The 15,317-nt window shown below is 40.3% G+C and overlaps 3 protein-coding genes across 3 annotated transcripts; 1 reads left to right on the forward strand and 2 right to left on the reverse strand.

Moving 5' to 3' along the window:
* Positions 1–322: 322 nt before the first annotated feature.
* ndufb5 (NADH:ubiquinone oxidoreductase subunit B5) lies at positions 323–3,504 on the reverse strand. Its single transcript, XM_076088034.1, has 6 exons — positions 3,371–3,504; positions 2,851–2,933; positions 2,172–2,238; positions 1,973–2,034; positions 1,740–1,846; positions 323–541 (listed from the first exon to the last, which is right to left on the reverse strand). The coding sequence occupies exons 1-6, from the start codon at positions 3,486–3,488 to the stop codon at positions 421–423; spliced, it is 558 nt and encodes a 185-aa protein (XP_075944149.1). The 5' UTR covers positions 3,489–3,504; the 3' UTR covers positions 323–420.
* A 212-nt stretch (positions 3,505–3,716) lies between these two features.
* Positions 3,717–7,294, forward strand: mrpl47 (mitochondrial ribosomal protein L47). Its single transcript, XM_076088036.1, has 7 exons — positions 3,717–3,875; positions 4,083–4,231; positions 4,318–4,378; positions 4,463–4,559; positions 4,690–4,820; positions 5,376–5,471; positions 5,629–7,294. Exons 1-7 carry the CDS (start codon positions 3,742–3,744, stop codon positions 5,738–5,740), a joined length of 780 nt encoding a protein of 259 aa, XP_075944151.1. The 5' UTR covers positions 3,717–3,741; the 3' UTR covers positions 5,741–7,294.
* actl6a (actin-like 6A) lies at positions 5,953–15,291 on the reverse strand. Its single transcript, XM_076088035.1, has 14 exons — positions 15,111–15,291; positions 13,847–13,923; positions 13,003–13,177; positions 11,369–11,469; positions 10,902–10,999; positions 10,623–10,717; positions 9,878–9,984; positions 9,211–9,300; positions 9,024–9,085; positions 8,188–8,302; positions 7,936–8,016; positions 7,582–7,677; positions 7,323–7,409; positions 5,953–6,878 (listed from the first exon to the last, which is right to left on the reverse strand). The coding sequence occupies exons 1-14, from the start codon at positions 15,133–15,135 to the stop codon at positions 6,798–6,800; spliced, it is 1,290 nt and encodes a 429-aa protein (XP_075944150.1). The 5' UTR covers positions 15,136–15,291; the 3' UTR covers positions 5,953–6,797.
* Between the last annotated feature and the right edge of the window lie 26 nt (positions 15,292–15,317).

The raw sequence follows: 15,317 nt of genomic DNA on the forward strand, positions 1-15,317 counted from the left end.
AGTGAGATTTAGTGGCATCTAGTGGTGAGGTTGCAGATTGCAAGCAACAACATTCACTCCATCTCTAAGCGTGTAGGAGAACTACGGTGGCCCTCTGGTAGGGATAGGTGTCTTTAGGATTTTATGACTACAAGAAGCTACTTTTATCAATACTTTATTATACAAGACAGGTAGCCAATCTATCACATGTAGCTAGACGAGCACTCGCACTTGTATTCACAGCTATGGGACGAATCAGACAATCACTAGTTCACCCATACGGCATGTTTTTGAACCGTGACAGGACACAGCAGTACAAATAAAGACACAAGAGGACAAAATATCAGAGTCCATATAGATACTTTATTTACGCAAGAGGGGGGAAAATGTACAAACAGTGAGATTGATCGGCTTGATGTACTGATGGCAGACGCGTCTGGATTAATTGTCAGGGTTTGACTTGTGGCTGTAGTCAATCAGCTCCTTGTTGAGGGTCTCCACCTGGAACCAGGGGCCGTCTCCCCTTGTCCTCATCTGTCGACGCACCTCCAGCTGCGTCAGTCTGTTGACGACAAACAGGCAGTGAATTGATGAAATCATGCTTTAGAAATGGAAAACTAGAGCGAGCTGTGAATCCCAGACTATTGCTAGAACACTCTTCACTCTCTTTTCACAAAGCCAGGACAAAAGAAAAATGATGACATATTTCTTCAGAAAAATCAGATCATCAACGATTCTCGTGTGATTAAACTAGTAGACTCACACAGGAATGGAATCTAAAAGCGTAACCGTGTAAGTCACTGGTGATTACAGTTATGTCAAACCTTTGTGTTCAGGTGTCTATCGTCAGGATTTGAGTGGTTCCTTTTAACGGAAATGCTCAGTGAATGTTTAACACAGAAATTGGTGCAACAGACGTTGAGAACTGCACTGCCATGGGCTGACTTTGGGACCAACATAAAGAAACACAGATACTTCTATTGCAGTTTGCATCCGGTCTTATACAGGAGGTGTGCTTGATCAAAAAAAATGTTTTAAACACATTCCCTTTTAAATCATATATTCATATACAGCTCATGTTTGGTGTGTTAGAAACAATCCATTTCAGTTTGGCAAGTTACATAAAAAATATTTTAACACACATTTGACACTGGAACAAAACACAGTTGTATGACTGAACAAAGGGCTACGACAGCCGCTCTAACTGCCACAGACAAAACTTCCTCCTCAACACCAAAGCACATCTGCTCCCTGGATGCTTCAGTGCAACTGGACACTTGTTACAATGAAATACATTCAGACAACAATGGCACCAGATATTAGCGGAATTCCATGAAATTCAATTAAACATGCACAGGAATCTAACCTCACACATGTTTAACCAACAGAAATCTGAAACCTTCAAATGAATCACTTGCACTCATACTTATAGCAATGATGCCACTGACTGTGCTATGTGAAGTAACCAACTTCTATCAGTATTGTAATAATGTTGCACTATACAACACCAGTACCTTTTTGTCTTTGCTAAAAACTTTAATACAAGGAAATAAGACCTTTTCTTTTCAGGATACTAACCTCACTTTTTTTTTTTTTCTGTGCTGGAGATATTCAGAGCATTAATATAGCAGCGAACAACTACTAGTTGTTTAGTTAGAAATGTCTTCGTGTCCCTGTATCACAACTGTGTTCTGGCCTTCATACGAGACAGTATTTTGGTGACAGAAGCTACAACATAACACGGTAGTACTAAAACTCACCTCATGTCTGCCTTTTCTTTCTCTATCTGGATTGCAGCCATCATCTTTTCATAGTCCTTCACTGGGGAATCATAGAAGGTCCGTGTAATCCACCTGGTGATGGGATGCTGACATGACAGGGAAAAACACACATGACAAGAATATTTGTAATGACTGCAAATGTATTTCATCTCAATAAACAATCACTGATTTTTTTCAGTTAAAGTAATCAAGTAGTTGAACAAGCTAAGTACCTTGTAGTACTCCCAGTGCTCAGGTTCGTAGTCCTCAGGAGCTTCAACCAGCTCTGCTTCACCTTCACAACACAATCACACCAAAGTTCAATTCAAAGTAACACGCAACTTACTCCTCAAATAACATCTTTAAATGACCAAATATTATCCAATGGTCCAAATAACACACACAAAAACACGAAGACATATCGTTACTTACCGACGAAGACGTTCACACATGTGGCAATGACAGCCACAGGAATGCCGGTCAGCAGGACGTAAAATTGCTGAAAAGATAAAATGAAATACTGAAAATTGTAATGTTGTTCTGCATGAGGGCTGATCAAGACTGGAGGTCTAACTGTTGCTTTGATGCTAAAGTAGTTGACATTTTATGCATAGCTTTTATTTCATTACATAGGACTTCTATATAGAAACTAATAGCACAGGAGTAATTGTTTAATTTTGTCCACTTTGGGTTTGATGTTTGCGTGGCTCACTAATGGCTCCATGTAATGTTAATAAACAAAAGGTGGAGGCTTATTCTAATGCTGGAATAAAAGTCCTTCTGGATTAGGGCATCTTCATTTGTGAAATATAAATATGACATGAGCTTTGAGCAGTGATGCAAACAGATGGTTGGTCCCCAACACTATTTCAAGTTGTGTTCCTGAACTCGAGTAACATTAGATTAGAGGCTTCTAGTATCGGTTAAAGAGTGAGCAGGTACAGCAGGGCTCCACTTAAATGTCTTGGTTATCAACACACTGAAATGTCTGAAGACCGACTACTGATGGCATTGATATTATCATCTACTGCAGACACCAAATTGAGCCCAACAAAAACCCTAAATGTGTCGTGATCGCAGGAAATGAATGAGATGGTGTTACCGTACTCACCAATAAGCGCAGAAATCTCCTGTCGTAGAAGTCAGTGGGTTTGATGACAAACATTTTCTTTCCATGACCCCAACGAACAGCCACTGTAAGACAAGCATGAGTTGTGAGCATGTATTTAAAAAAATAAAAGGGGTGTGCTTTATTGACATAGTATTCATAATATAAGACCAGAGTGACTTACATTCTGGTTCTTGTGATAATGTTATGAACTTATTAGGCTGTAGTAGTAAACTAAACAATCAGTGTTTACAATATCCACAATACTCATGATCATTCCTAAAATGTGTCTTCTTGTCAATAAATCAACAATATGAACAAAATAAGAGTGAGCAGCTATATAACTATTAAAGTAACGTTACGAACCTACTAACGTTACGTACTTTGTGTTGACAGCAGGACGAACGGTAAAGTTAATATTAGCAAGCTAGCAAGCTAACAAGCCTCGGCACAAGGTCATGAGAAGAGACGGCCACCTTTAGGGGCACCTTCGTACTCTTTAGAGAACCAGGGCGTCTCTTACCTTTATCTGTCCGCGGGATTGCTCGAGAGAGTAAATTTGCCGCATTATTTCCAGATTTCAGAGGACTCAGTCTGGCTGCAAAAGCAGCAGCAGACCTGAGAACACTCATACCCACCATCTCTACAAAGGGACGGCAGTTCAACAACACGAGCTCTGATTGGTTGATGACAGACTGAAGCGGAAACCGCCATCTTTAGTGAGGGCAGATAGGTAGATTTGTATTTGAATTAAATTGTGTTATTGTGTAGGCATAGTGTATAGTAGTCATTGCATAAATATATATTAATAGCTGAAAAAAGCAAAACAATTTTAAAAAAGTATTAGGTGTAGAAAAATGCATTGTGGGTAAAGTGGGAAGGACAACGGTAAAGATGGCGACGTCCTCATCAGCAGGACGCGTTTTGACTCTTTGCAAACAGTTTCAAAATGTCTTTAGGATATCCTCAGCGATAACTACCCAGCACTGTTCTTCTGCTTTGACCAAGTACCAGCCTCATATTCACAGGTAACGTTAATTTAAGAGTAAAACATGACATATATATATACGTATATATATATAACGTGTTCACGGTTTACACTGGCTCTGCTCCTCAATGGAGGTTTGTGTGGAATCTATAAAGGATTTAGGTTAGGAAAATGGAATACCAATTCTAATTTAAGTTTGATTATCCCTTTTAAGTCTTGTAATGTGAATTTATTTTGCACCCACCAGGGAAAAGTCTCCCCTTGCTGCCCTGTCTTGGTACAGTCCCAGCACCTCTGTGGGTCAGTGTCGAGCCCTGCACACCACCATCAGCAGGAGAGGGCTGGACGAGTTCTTTGACGTCCCCGAGAACTGGGGAGAGTCCAACGTGAAGTCAGGTAAAACACTGAAGATGGCTCCTCCACTATGGCTGCACAGTCGGCTCGTAGCTTTAACAATAGAACATTGTTTGAACATTTAACAGGTGCACCATGGACTGCCAAACAACTGAGGACAAAGAGCAATGAAGATTTACACAAACTCTGGTAAGCACTGTAGAGATCCCACTGGTGCGTCACAGTGTTTTTGAACATTTCTCAGCTTTGTGTTTCACTCTCGTTCTATCTCAGGTATGTGCTGTTAAAAGAAAAGAACTTGCTGGTCACACTGGAGCAGGAATCAAAGAGGCAAAGGGTTCAGATGCCGAGTCCAGAAAGAACAAGGAAGGTTTGTATGATGCTCAAGTGACATCTCCTCCATTACTGTAGACCTCTGTCAGCGGTAGGTGGGATGCAGGGTTTCTATTTAAGTAGGAGCCCTGGCTGAGCTAACTCTTGCTGTCCTCTTCTCCTCCCAGGTGGAGCGGTCAATGATCAGACTGGAGACGGTGGTGACAGAGCGAGAGACTGCTCTGCGACTGCTGCAGACGGGCCAGGAGAAAGGCAGACCAGGAGCCTGGAGAAGGAACAAATGTGGACACGTCTACTGGTGAGGGCAGATTCTCCGTATAAATTATATCGGAAATGCAGCACACAATATTTTAAAGGTTCCCTATGTAGTTTTTGTTACGTTGCACAGTAGCTGGATTCTCGCGATGTCTCGATTACGTGAGAATCGCAGGATCACGTCACACAAAAATCCATCTCTTTGATCTCTAGCAGCACTATGAAGCTGTTTTTCGATGTTTAGATCCCCATTTCATGGACATGCATGTTTTTACTATTCCACTGCTCAATATATGTAACAAGCCAAGATATGCTGGAATAGGACGGGGAAGAAGACTCCTAGCTAGTTTACATGTATGTAAACAATGCAGGATTTAAAATGCGTTGACAAAAATCAGCTGTACAAATGTTTTATGAGGAAACTTTGCCTGAGCCCAAAGATGCACACTTAATGTTACAATCCAAACCTGGTCCAGATTTCAACAGAATTTCATTGTAGACTTTCTGCCGGTGGTCTGTTACTTGATTGCAGTAGATCTAAAGGGCCATTTAGAAAATAAAATGTGGCATCACTCACTTTATTTTTTCTTTCCCTCAGGTATCGATTCAAAGAATATGCTATTCCTTGGTACATGAACAGAAGGTACAAGCGAAAGCCCTTCTTCACACCCAAGTTCGTCCAACCTCACATACGGTAAGATACGGCACACGTCCTTTTACGCCCTTTTGTTTACACACTGTAAAAGATGTGTGGAGAGTTTAACCCTAACTTATGTTGTGCAAAATTCCTGTTTACTTACAAAAAACAAAATACAGATTTTTATTTGTTTTCATATTTTTCTGTCTTGCAGGCTGCGCATAGAGAAGCACATTCGACAGAAGGCCAGGAATGCCAGCTTGGAGAGGAGAACTCAGTCCGAACTCAAGGAGAAGTTTCCTCAAGTAAAAGTTTCTGAATCATAAAACTTCAAGTGCATATTTTACAATTAAGGCGTATTTGACAGCTGTCCAGCTGTCCACAAGGCCTTCTCTGCATTTATTTATCTGCTGAGTTAATATGAATACTCGGGTCTGAATCGGCTCATGTCACATCATCGGTCTAAAACGGTTGTCCTATGTTGCGTATGAGTGTTTGATTTATTTGATCCTATACGATAAACCATGCTACATCACCCTGAAATGTGTTGGTTGCTGTTTTATTTTTAAAAGTTAATATCAAAACATGTGTTCTCATCATTACTAGTCTGTAAAATGAGTATTCAGTTTGTAGATTATGTTAATGCAACTTTACAGTAATTTGATAGTTATCAAAATGTGAACCTGTTTATGTCCAACAAACACATTAAAAGCAATTAATACAAGACACCCCTATAATTAAAATCATGTACATGTAAAAGTGAAACAAACTTCACATCACACACTTAAACAATGAAAATTAAATAGATGTATTTGTTGACACAAATAAGCAAGAACAGGGTTTTGCCTCAGAGTTTACTTACTACACAAAAAAAGATTCACCCCAAACATAAGGTCAGTCCTCCAAATATACATCACCCAAGTGTTACCGTGTCAGCAGAAACCTTTTAAAGCAAATTGTGTTTCTCCACATTGTAATCAAAAACTTGATTTAGAAGCTACACACTCGTATTTAATGATCCTTAGAACACGTCAATGTCTGAAGTGGGAGGGAAGACGAGGACAACAGGTTCTTCAGCTTTTGTCAATTCCAGAATTTTTTTTTTGTTTCCACAAAACTCATATCTAGAAAAAAGGCAACCGACTCGACTGTAATGACAAACAATGGAACTCAAACCATCTTTCATCATAGTGACAGTTTACTTTGTAGATGTTTGTCTGATTTTCACAATAAATCCCAGACAGGCGGCATATTAACAAACTTTTTAAAAAACAAATCATACAAAACAAGAGTGATCATCTGTGGGTGTTCCTGAGTCCGGGGCCAGAGGTGAACTCGTGAGCTTGTGGCGAAGACAGTGATGGAGGGGGTTGGGTTGTCGATTCAAGGGCACTTCCTGTCTACACACTGCTTTCCTCCCTCCTCATACTCCTGTTTGGAGATCCACATCTGCTGGAAGGTTCCCTGGTTGACACGGAAAACATGTTTAGTTTCAATAAATCAGGATGAAAGAAGGAGAGGCCTGAATACACACACACAAGCAAAGACAAAGCTGTTCAGCAAAGTGGATTATGTGATTACAGAGCTCATGCATTTTGCCACCGCTTTTATCAATATTTTAGGCGACCAAGTTAAACTTACACGGACAATGTGTACCTGACACATTGCGGTAGCCACGCCATTAAGCATACCCTGCTTTATAGTCTACTCTAAATGGACATCATGCTGTATTGAACAAGACCTAGAGATTCAGACCATAAACTCATGTTTACTTGATCAAGTGGGGTCTTTCTCATAGACTTCTTTTTGCAACCATAGGAGTGTACCTCAAGAACTAATGTCATAACGATTAAAAACCTGTTGTTGGTATATTTATATAACACAGTTTTAACTGCTTTGTGTCCTTACGAGTGATGCCAGGATGGAGCCTCCTATCCAGGCACTGAAGCGGCGCTCCACTGTCGTGTTGTTGGCTATCAGCTTCAGCCTCATGCTCTGTAAATCACAGAAAAACATGTTAAAACTCTGGCAGGAAATATCGCGGTGTTAAGGAATGTACTTAAATGATCAGACCACATAAGAAACTGTGTGCACAAATCAATCATTATTTATTAACTCGTGTTGTCATTAACTAATACTGTGTTAGGAGGGGCTGGCATGAACTCACCGGAGGTGTTTTCTGGGAGAGTTCTCTGTTCAGTCTGTCTGTGAAGCCCTGAATGAGCGTGTTTCCTCCGGTCACCACCACACTGCCATACAGACCCTGAGGCACAAAGTCAGAAAGGTTCAGCAAATTAGGCTTTATGTTTTTAAAGCCATGCTGAAGACAGCAACAAGGAATTAATTCATTACCAAAACTTGTATACATGTTGTTTTGGGCGCAGACAATAGACAGGGATTTCCTGCATGATCATTTTTTTTACATAGTAAGTTTTTTAACGGATAAAAGTTAAACTCAAGCGTCTCAAAGAAGACACCAGGAATAGGTGTGACCCGTGTGATAAAGCATGTTGATAATTACCGGCCGGATGTCGATGTCACACATTCCCACGCTGGTCGTCACCACATGACCGACTCCCAACATGGTGTTTCCAGACAGGCCCTGCAGCGATCACAACAAACATCATTAAATTACATTTTCACAAAAATATTCTGCAACACATCTGGACGCTTTAAACAACTTTTCATGACAGAGCTTTCCTTTTTTTGGGGGGCAGCATGTTGAGCTATTTAGTCTGCCCTGTTACTACACATTAATAACACACACACACACCTTGGCATTAGAGGGGTCAAACAGCCCCTCTGGGATCTTCAGCCTCTCGGCCCCGAAGTCACAGTTGTAGCCGTTGGGCAGCTCATAGTGCACTGTGGGCATCTGTGCAGCAACCCTGATGAAAGAGAGGAGGGTCACCTGTGAGTACGGCAGCACCATTTCCCAATATGACAATTAATTGTCTTTCAATGTCTTCAATCAAATATCACAGTAACATCTTCTAAATTAAATTGATTACAACAAGCACAAACTCCTCAGAAAAAAATTCTCAGAAAAATCTGAAATATTTAAAGGCAATATAATTTGAAGATTGCAGTTTTGTTTTTACATCTTTATTGTTCAACCAAAGAATTCTGCTCACGGGAATACCCCGGTCTAATTAAATCAAACTATTGTCTTAATGTTTACATGAATGCACTCAAATACAGAATAATTAGATTGTCAGTGTATAGCTTGGAATATTTATTTATGTTTTCTCTATAATTTCCCTTGAAACTGTTATGCTAATTTTGCACGAAAGTTGTTAATGAAATGAGAAAGTACTTTTTATTTGTCACGTATTTAATTCACACAAGAGTATACACAAATAGGCCCTGACATGTGGTTATTCCATAAAGACATTTCGCTATATTTGCAGCTAGAACATCTAATGTTATCAAGAATGGGCCGTATTGCCCAGCCCTACTTGCGAGTTAGTTATTTTGGGATGAAACTCACATCTTAACCTTTCAGCAGAAGTTCACTTTTGCAAACCTCCACATAAGCTGAGCGTTAAAGTAAATGACAATGTCTACGTTAACATCAGATTCATATTAAGATGCAAATAATGCTCTTACTGTTCATCATATGGCGAGTCGGACACCTGCAGCACAGATGCCTGGAAGTCCTGGATCACGCACTGCAAATATTAAGAAAGACAAGTTGGCACACATTCAACCAAACACAACACATACCAACCAAAACAACAATTCCTTCATTACTGCAAGGTCACAACAAAAGAGTGTTTCAGAGTTTGCTGCTTACATTACACATGTAGTTGTGCCATGAGCGAGTGACTTGAGGTAGTTTCTCCTTTTTCTTCCAGCTGGCCGGCGATGCCTCCCGCACTCCATCCTGTAAAGACAAACAGTGGTTCAGTGTGTGGTATGAAGGAAGATGACAATAAGGGCGAATAAAGACTCATAACGCACAATGAAGAGTTGAGTTAAAGCTTCCTGGTCCAATTTTAGGATGATTTGATTTCTAAACTTGGGCCTGTGTGCTGCAGATAAGAGCTGGTTCTCTTTATTAAATCCCTCCACACTATCATTCAGTGCATACGGTTTCTATATGCATGTATATCCAAGAGTGAACATAGATCATATTATGATCACACTACCTAAAACAGGGATGTTAATATGCTTTAACCGTAACGTATTTTAACAGCCAGTTAATCAAATTTACCAGCAGGAAAAATTATACTGTATTTAATTTCACCAATGTATGGATGTTTTTATCGTTTATTTGCAAGACACCATCTTCACCTGTCCTGAACCATAAAGCCACTTACATGTGCAATACAACACAAAGACTCAGGAACGGGTTTCAGGCTCGAGCAATACATCCAAAATATTTCTACTAGATTATTAGAAATACACTGTTCCACCTGTGAAACACTGAAATGAGATTCTCTACAATAGCGTTATCTTACCTTTGATGCAATCATGTACGGGGGGATTATTTCAACACTTAAATCTTGAAAAAGCTCCCGGCACTGCATGCTCATGAAGTCTCCAGCCAGGGGCGATTTGACGATGCCTGTCGGAGAGAATAAAAAAACACATGACCTGAAGGAACACAGTAAATCTCTACCATTCTTACATACACACACACACACACACACACACACACACACACACACACACACACACACACACACACACACACACACACACACACACACACACACACACACACACACACACACACACACACACACACACACACACACACACACACACACACACACACACACATACATATAAGCAACTCCACACACATTGTTTTAAAAACTTGCTCAACTGGATAAATCTCTTGATGTGCCTTTAATGAATTAGCAATCTCTTGTCTTTGTTTCTCTTTGTATCAGAAAGCATTATGTTGCTGTTTTACGACACGATTTAGTTTCATCTGAAATAAAAAACGTGAGAATTACTGTTGCACCAACAATAGTTCATGACGACAACAGAAGCTTGTAATAACATTTGTGGGAACAGCCGGCTTGATGGGCAAGGCTGAGATGCAAGCTCCAACCAGCAGATGGCAACATTAATCATACAAGATAACACATGCGTTATACATTTTCCATTACTCATCTTAGGTGATTAGTTAATATGTAAACAAAATAAATTATGCCGGTAGATGATCAACTTGTGGTGAATGATTTATGATAATACCTTGCTGCAGGACGTAGCCATCGTGCACTGGAATTGCTGTGGTGTGTGTGGCGCCGCTGTCCAGGACCAAGCTTGTCGATCGCCCGTTGGCAAAGCTTAGACACTCTGAGTGAAGGAAATGTAACCCAGTTCAACAGGTAAAATATACGGTACTAGTTTAACAGACTGTTCATCAGAGAAACAGTACTCTCAGAGCATTATCAGACACTTAATGGAAAATATCTCATATTAGCTTCGTCTCCCATCCTTTTCTGGATGAAGTGAAGTAGTAAAGGATACGCAGATAGCACGGCAGATTTGCAGAGGAAGAAGGCAGGAATGTTGTAATGTTCAAACATCAGCTCTGTCAGTTTCTCTCGTTTCGCTCGTGTGTTCCACTGCGGACACAAAACAGAAAATAGGCCGCTCGCAAAAGATTAATGTCAGCGCAACACAAACTACGGAGTTTCTTCATGAGGTGATGAGGACCAGAGCAGGAAACAAGCTCTTAAATTCAAATCCTCACCTCATCATATGTGGATTACTGCTAAAGCAAACAGCATCTCAAAAAGCTCGTCAGCTACTATGAGTATTCAACTAACATGTTAATATTCTAAAACAGAACCGGACTTTAAATCTGCCACCATTTCGCTGTTTGCTGATGAATTCAAACTATGTGAACACTGTTTGGCCATGGTGCAATCACAGAACACGTAGCTACCAACCAGTGTTGGTTCAGACTCTAGCTCGTACAAATGCCAACTCACCGATGCTTCTGACATGAGCACTGGATGCAAGCTGGGTTCAGACTTGAAGTGCATCTTGTAGGTGTGATCCAGAATGGCCTGGAAACTGTCCCAGTCCTCAACTGTGAAAGAGACGGAAGAGAAAACACAGATGGGGCTTGTTAAATGTCAACAATCTGTGCTTAACATGAGATAGGCAAAATTTGGGAAATAACATTGCAACTACGTATGTCCTCAAGATATGTCTTTACTATATTTATGGCTTCAGGCCTACAAAAAAAAAAAAAATAATCAACGTCACAAACAAATTGTGCATCCATCATCGCCATCATGGTTGCTGGGTCAGATGGTGGAGAAAACAGAGCAACGATGAGGTTTTTTTTTTTAGATAAAAAAAATTGAGCATCGGGCTCCAATGTTCCAGGTCAGCCCTCTGAAGGCGCCTGTGGTCCCACGATGCTGTTCTGCTGCAATTAAGATTGGTGTCACACTCGTCTCTAAATAGCCTCCCAGCCAAACTCCACTGGACCAGATTCTGATGAGCATCATTAGCTAGGTCAGCGCACCGGAGTGCTCCTTTCACAGCCGCTGTCAGAAATCAAACACAGTCGAATAGAGAATTTCGGCTTGGCTTGACAATACCCGATCGGCCAATAGAGAGGAAATTAATGTGCAACCATTTTGAAAATTGGTTAATGTTTAAAGAATATATATCTTAGGCAAAAGGTCACCATTCCCTGGAAGCAGCTTCACCTATGTGAGGCTTTTGTAATTTGTAGTTAATATAAGTTGTGTGTGTTTAAGTTATTTGAAAGCCTCACAGGCTATGTGAAATTGCAAAGAGCATTTTTCACTAGTTTTTAAACATTTAATAGACTAAACAAATGATTGATTAATCAAAATAATAAAAGATTTCTTGATAATTCATATAATCAGCTGTTTCAGCCCTAATTTTGGATAACTGTTAAGCTAAATAACTTTGAATAGATGTAAGGAAAACATCATCTACAGAAAACGGGGCAGAGAAATATGAGATTGAAACTGAGCCTCAGATTATTTTTTAAATAACAGTTTAATTTAAATTCCAAAGACAGCTTGGACATGAGACCCACATCTGGCTTTGGATGTCCAACACATGCACAACATAGACAAGTACAAAAGAGGATGGGGAAAATATGACCACTGTCAGGCAGACATGGTGGTTAACCCGAGACGGAGACTGGATGGGAGAGCTCATGATAATGAGTTGCCTTGGTCTTCAAATAATCTCATTAATATTTATGATGAATGACAGTCATCTATACGCAAGTCAGGGTTGTGACGAGTTCATCTACAAAGCCGGCTGTCAGACTAACAGACTCTAATTATGGATATGTTCACGCATACAGGATTATAAATATTCAGTGTTGGAGTTTACGTCACAAACTATGATGAAAAACAGGGTCATGCAGTTACACACAACCCACTTATCTTCATATGGGTTGTAACTGCGGTCATATTTTAGCATTTCACAAACACTGTACCAATGTTTGAAACAGCCTGGTCAATCACTAACCCAATAACATGGCAGTTAAAAACCTAAATGTTCTTTAGATTTTAATGCATTTGGGGGGAAAAAGACAAATAAAAATCACATGCCACGAGTCAACACTCACTCATGCCATTCTTGAGCGGAGACATGACCTCCATGCTCTCCCTGGGAACCCTCAGCTGGTTGGTATCAATATAGTAGGTGGTGCCGCTCTGCTTGCTCTTGTCACCATCCGTCTCCATCGGCGTGCTGCCATCCTCTCGGTCGATGGTCACACCTATCACCGTGGGAAAGTCCGCCTGAGCCGAGACAAAACGCAACAGGACACAATGCAAATCAAGACACATTCTCATAAGTCCTGGTTTTGCAATGTCGAACATAACAGCACAAATTTCCCATTTTTGAGAAACGGAGGGTGAGGCAATGCTCCTCTGACTTAGAAAAGACAGTACAGTAGTTTTGAAATGCTCAAAAGTACCTGGTGTCACTCTGTCGTGATTTGGCATGTACTGACTGATTCATCTTGCACACACAGATAGCCCGCACAATATTACCAAGAACCTGGAACTGAGGCAGCTAAATGGAATTCAGCCATCATCAATTGTATTAAACGTATGTTTTTGCTGCTCTAACCAACTCTCATTACAGGTGATGACCACGGCATATCAGAATGTGGTATCTGCACCAGGCCAGTATTACAGAGATGAATTTGATTATGGACATCAGTGTTCATCTCTGACATTTCTCTTATCAAACTGATATTTACACAATCAACATCTCCACCTAAAAACACAGATTAATCAAAACCAAGCAAATCACTCCAGAACGATCTGAACTAAATTAATGCCGCCCGTCTCCGGGGTGATGGTCCTCATTTCTTGACATTGTCGAACACCCGGAGGGGAAGATGAAGATGCACAGAGCAAGAAAAGACATAGTTAATCAGGTCATCTGTGTGATCCATTTACCTTGGGACAGTCTTCTCCTGCGTAGCCAGCTCTTACAGTGTATGAGCCAATGTCGAACACCAGAGCTCCCACCTCATCTGCAAAAAAGAGAATTTGATTAAAAACTGCAAAAAAAAAAAAAATGTATCCATCTGAGAGGAAGGTTAGCACAACTTCCTCAACAAATACTATACAGGATTTTGAAATACTCAATAACAGTTTCAGAAGGTTTCTGGGTTAAAAGGGCATTTTACATTCTGCAACATATATACTTTTTTTTCATTGAAGAGTATGTAAAGAGCAGTTCTTTAAACAATATCCCCGACACAAAAAACAACAAATATTCACATAAACACATCAGAAATGTATACCGAGCCAATACCTCAAAAAACCTCAGTCTGCTAAGCCATTGGCAGAAGTCAGCTTGAGAAAGCTCGTCCAGTATTAAGTTCTTCCAGGATTGTTATTCATGGGTCTTTCCTTATAGCACGCCACATAAAGGTAAAACTATCAACACATAACAGGCTCCTCGGCTGATATTATTGTTCAAAAGGTAAAAGTGTTACCTTAAGTAAAATAAGTATGTGGTGTGAAGATGCAAATCACGAAAGGGATGATTATTTCAAGTTGTATGTACTGAAATGTTACTTTTTACTTCGCTACACTAAAGCTACTTATAGCTAGCACACGTATTACGTTGCTGAATGCAAATATATGTTTAGGGGATAGTTAACATTACAATTGATAACGACATGAATGGCATAATAAAGCACACAGATCATCAGCAGAAGTTTTTTTCAGTTCAGAAAAAGACATCTGTGAAGTTATATCTTAGATATGTGAATCTGAGGAGAGAGGGAAAATGCAGAGTACTTAAAGTAAATATAACGTTCCCTCGTTAAGCACAATAACAGTAGACACATTTATCTCCAAATCCAAGGAAGCTATAATAACGTTACGCAAACGGAACTGGATGTGTAACGCTAAAATGAGTTCGGCAAACCCACTTTCATTCATTTCCTAGCTAGCTAGCTAGGCGGTACCGGGGTTACATAGTTGTTGCATAAACAAACTAAACTGAGTCAGATGATGCACTGGAAGCGTTCACAAATTTACATATTCCTAAACGCGTGAGGATTAAAGATGTTAGCCAAGCCCAGCATTAGTCTCCCGCGAGAGTTAAACGTTAGCACAGCTAGCATAGCTAGCTAACTGTTACGCTGGCTAAAGCTACCGAACGGAACAACGTGGACAACTATGTTTTATTTCACGAGAGCCCACTCACCGCCTCCATACACTCCGCCACTCATCCTTTAGATGATCTCAACGACGACTTTCTTGATAAAAAAAATGATGACAGCAGAATCACAACCGCTGAACGGTTAATCACAACAAAGGAAATTTGTTAGCATGGAACAACCTCACAAAGCAGGCGCCACACTGCGTCGAGGCGGCTGTCCAATCAGAACGCAGCACAACACCAGTACTTCCG

The sequence above is a fragment of the Anarhichas minor genome, unplaced genomic scaffold (genome assembly GCF_050575085.1).
Source record: "Anarhichas minor isolate MPS153535 unplaced genomic scaffold, ASM5057508v1 ptg000010l, whole genome shotgun sequence".
In the NCBI taxonomy this organism is placed as follows: Eukaryota; Metazoa; Chordata; class Actinopteri; order Perciformes; family Anarhichadidae; genus Anarhichas; species Anarhichas minor.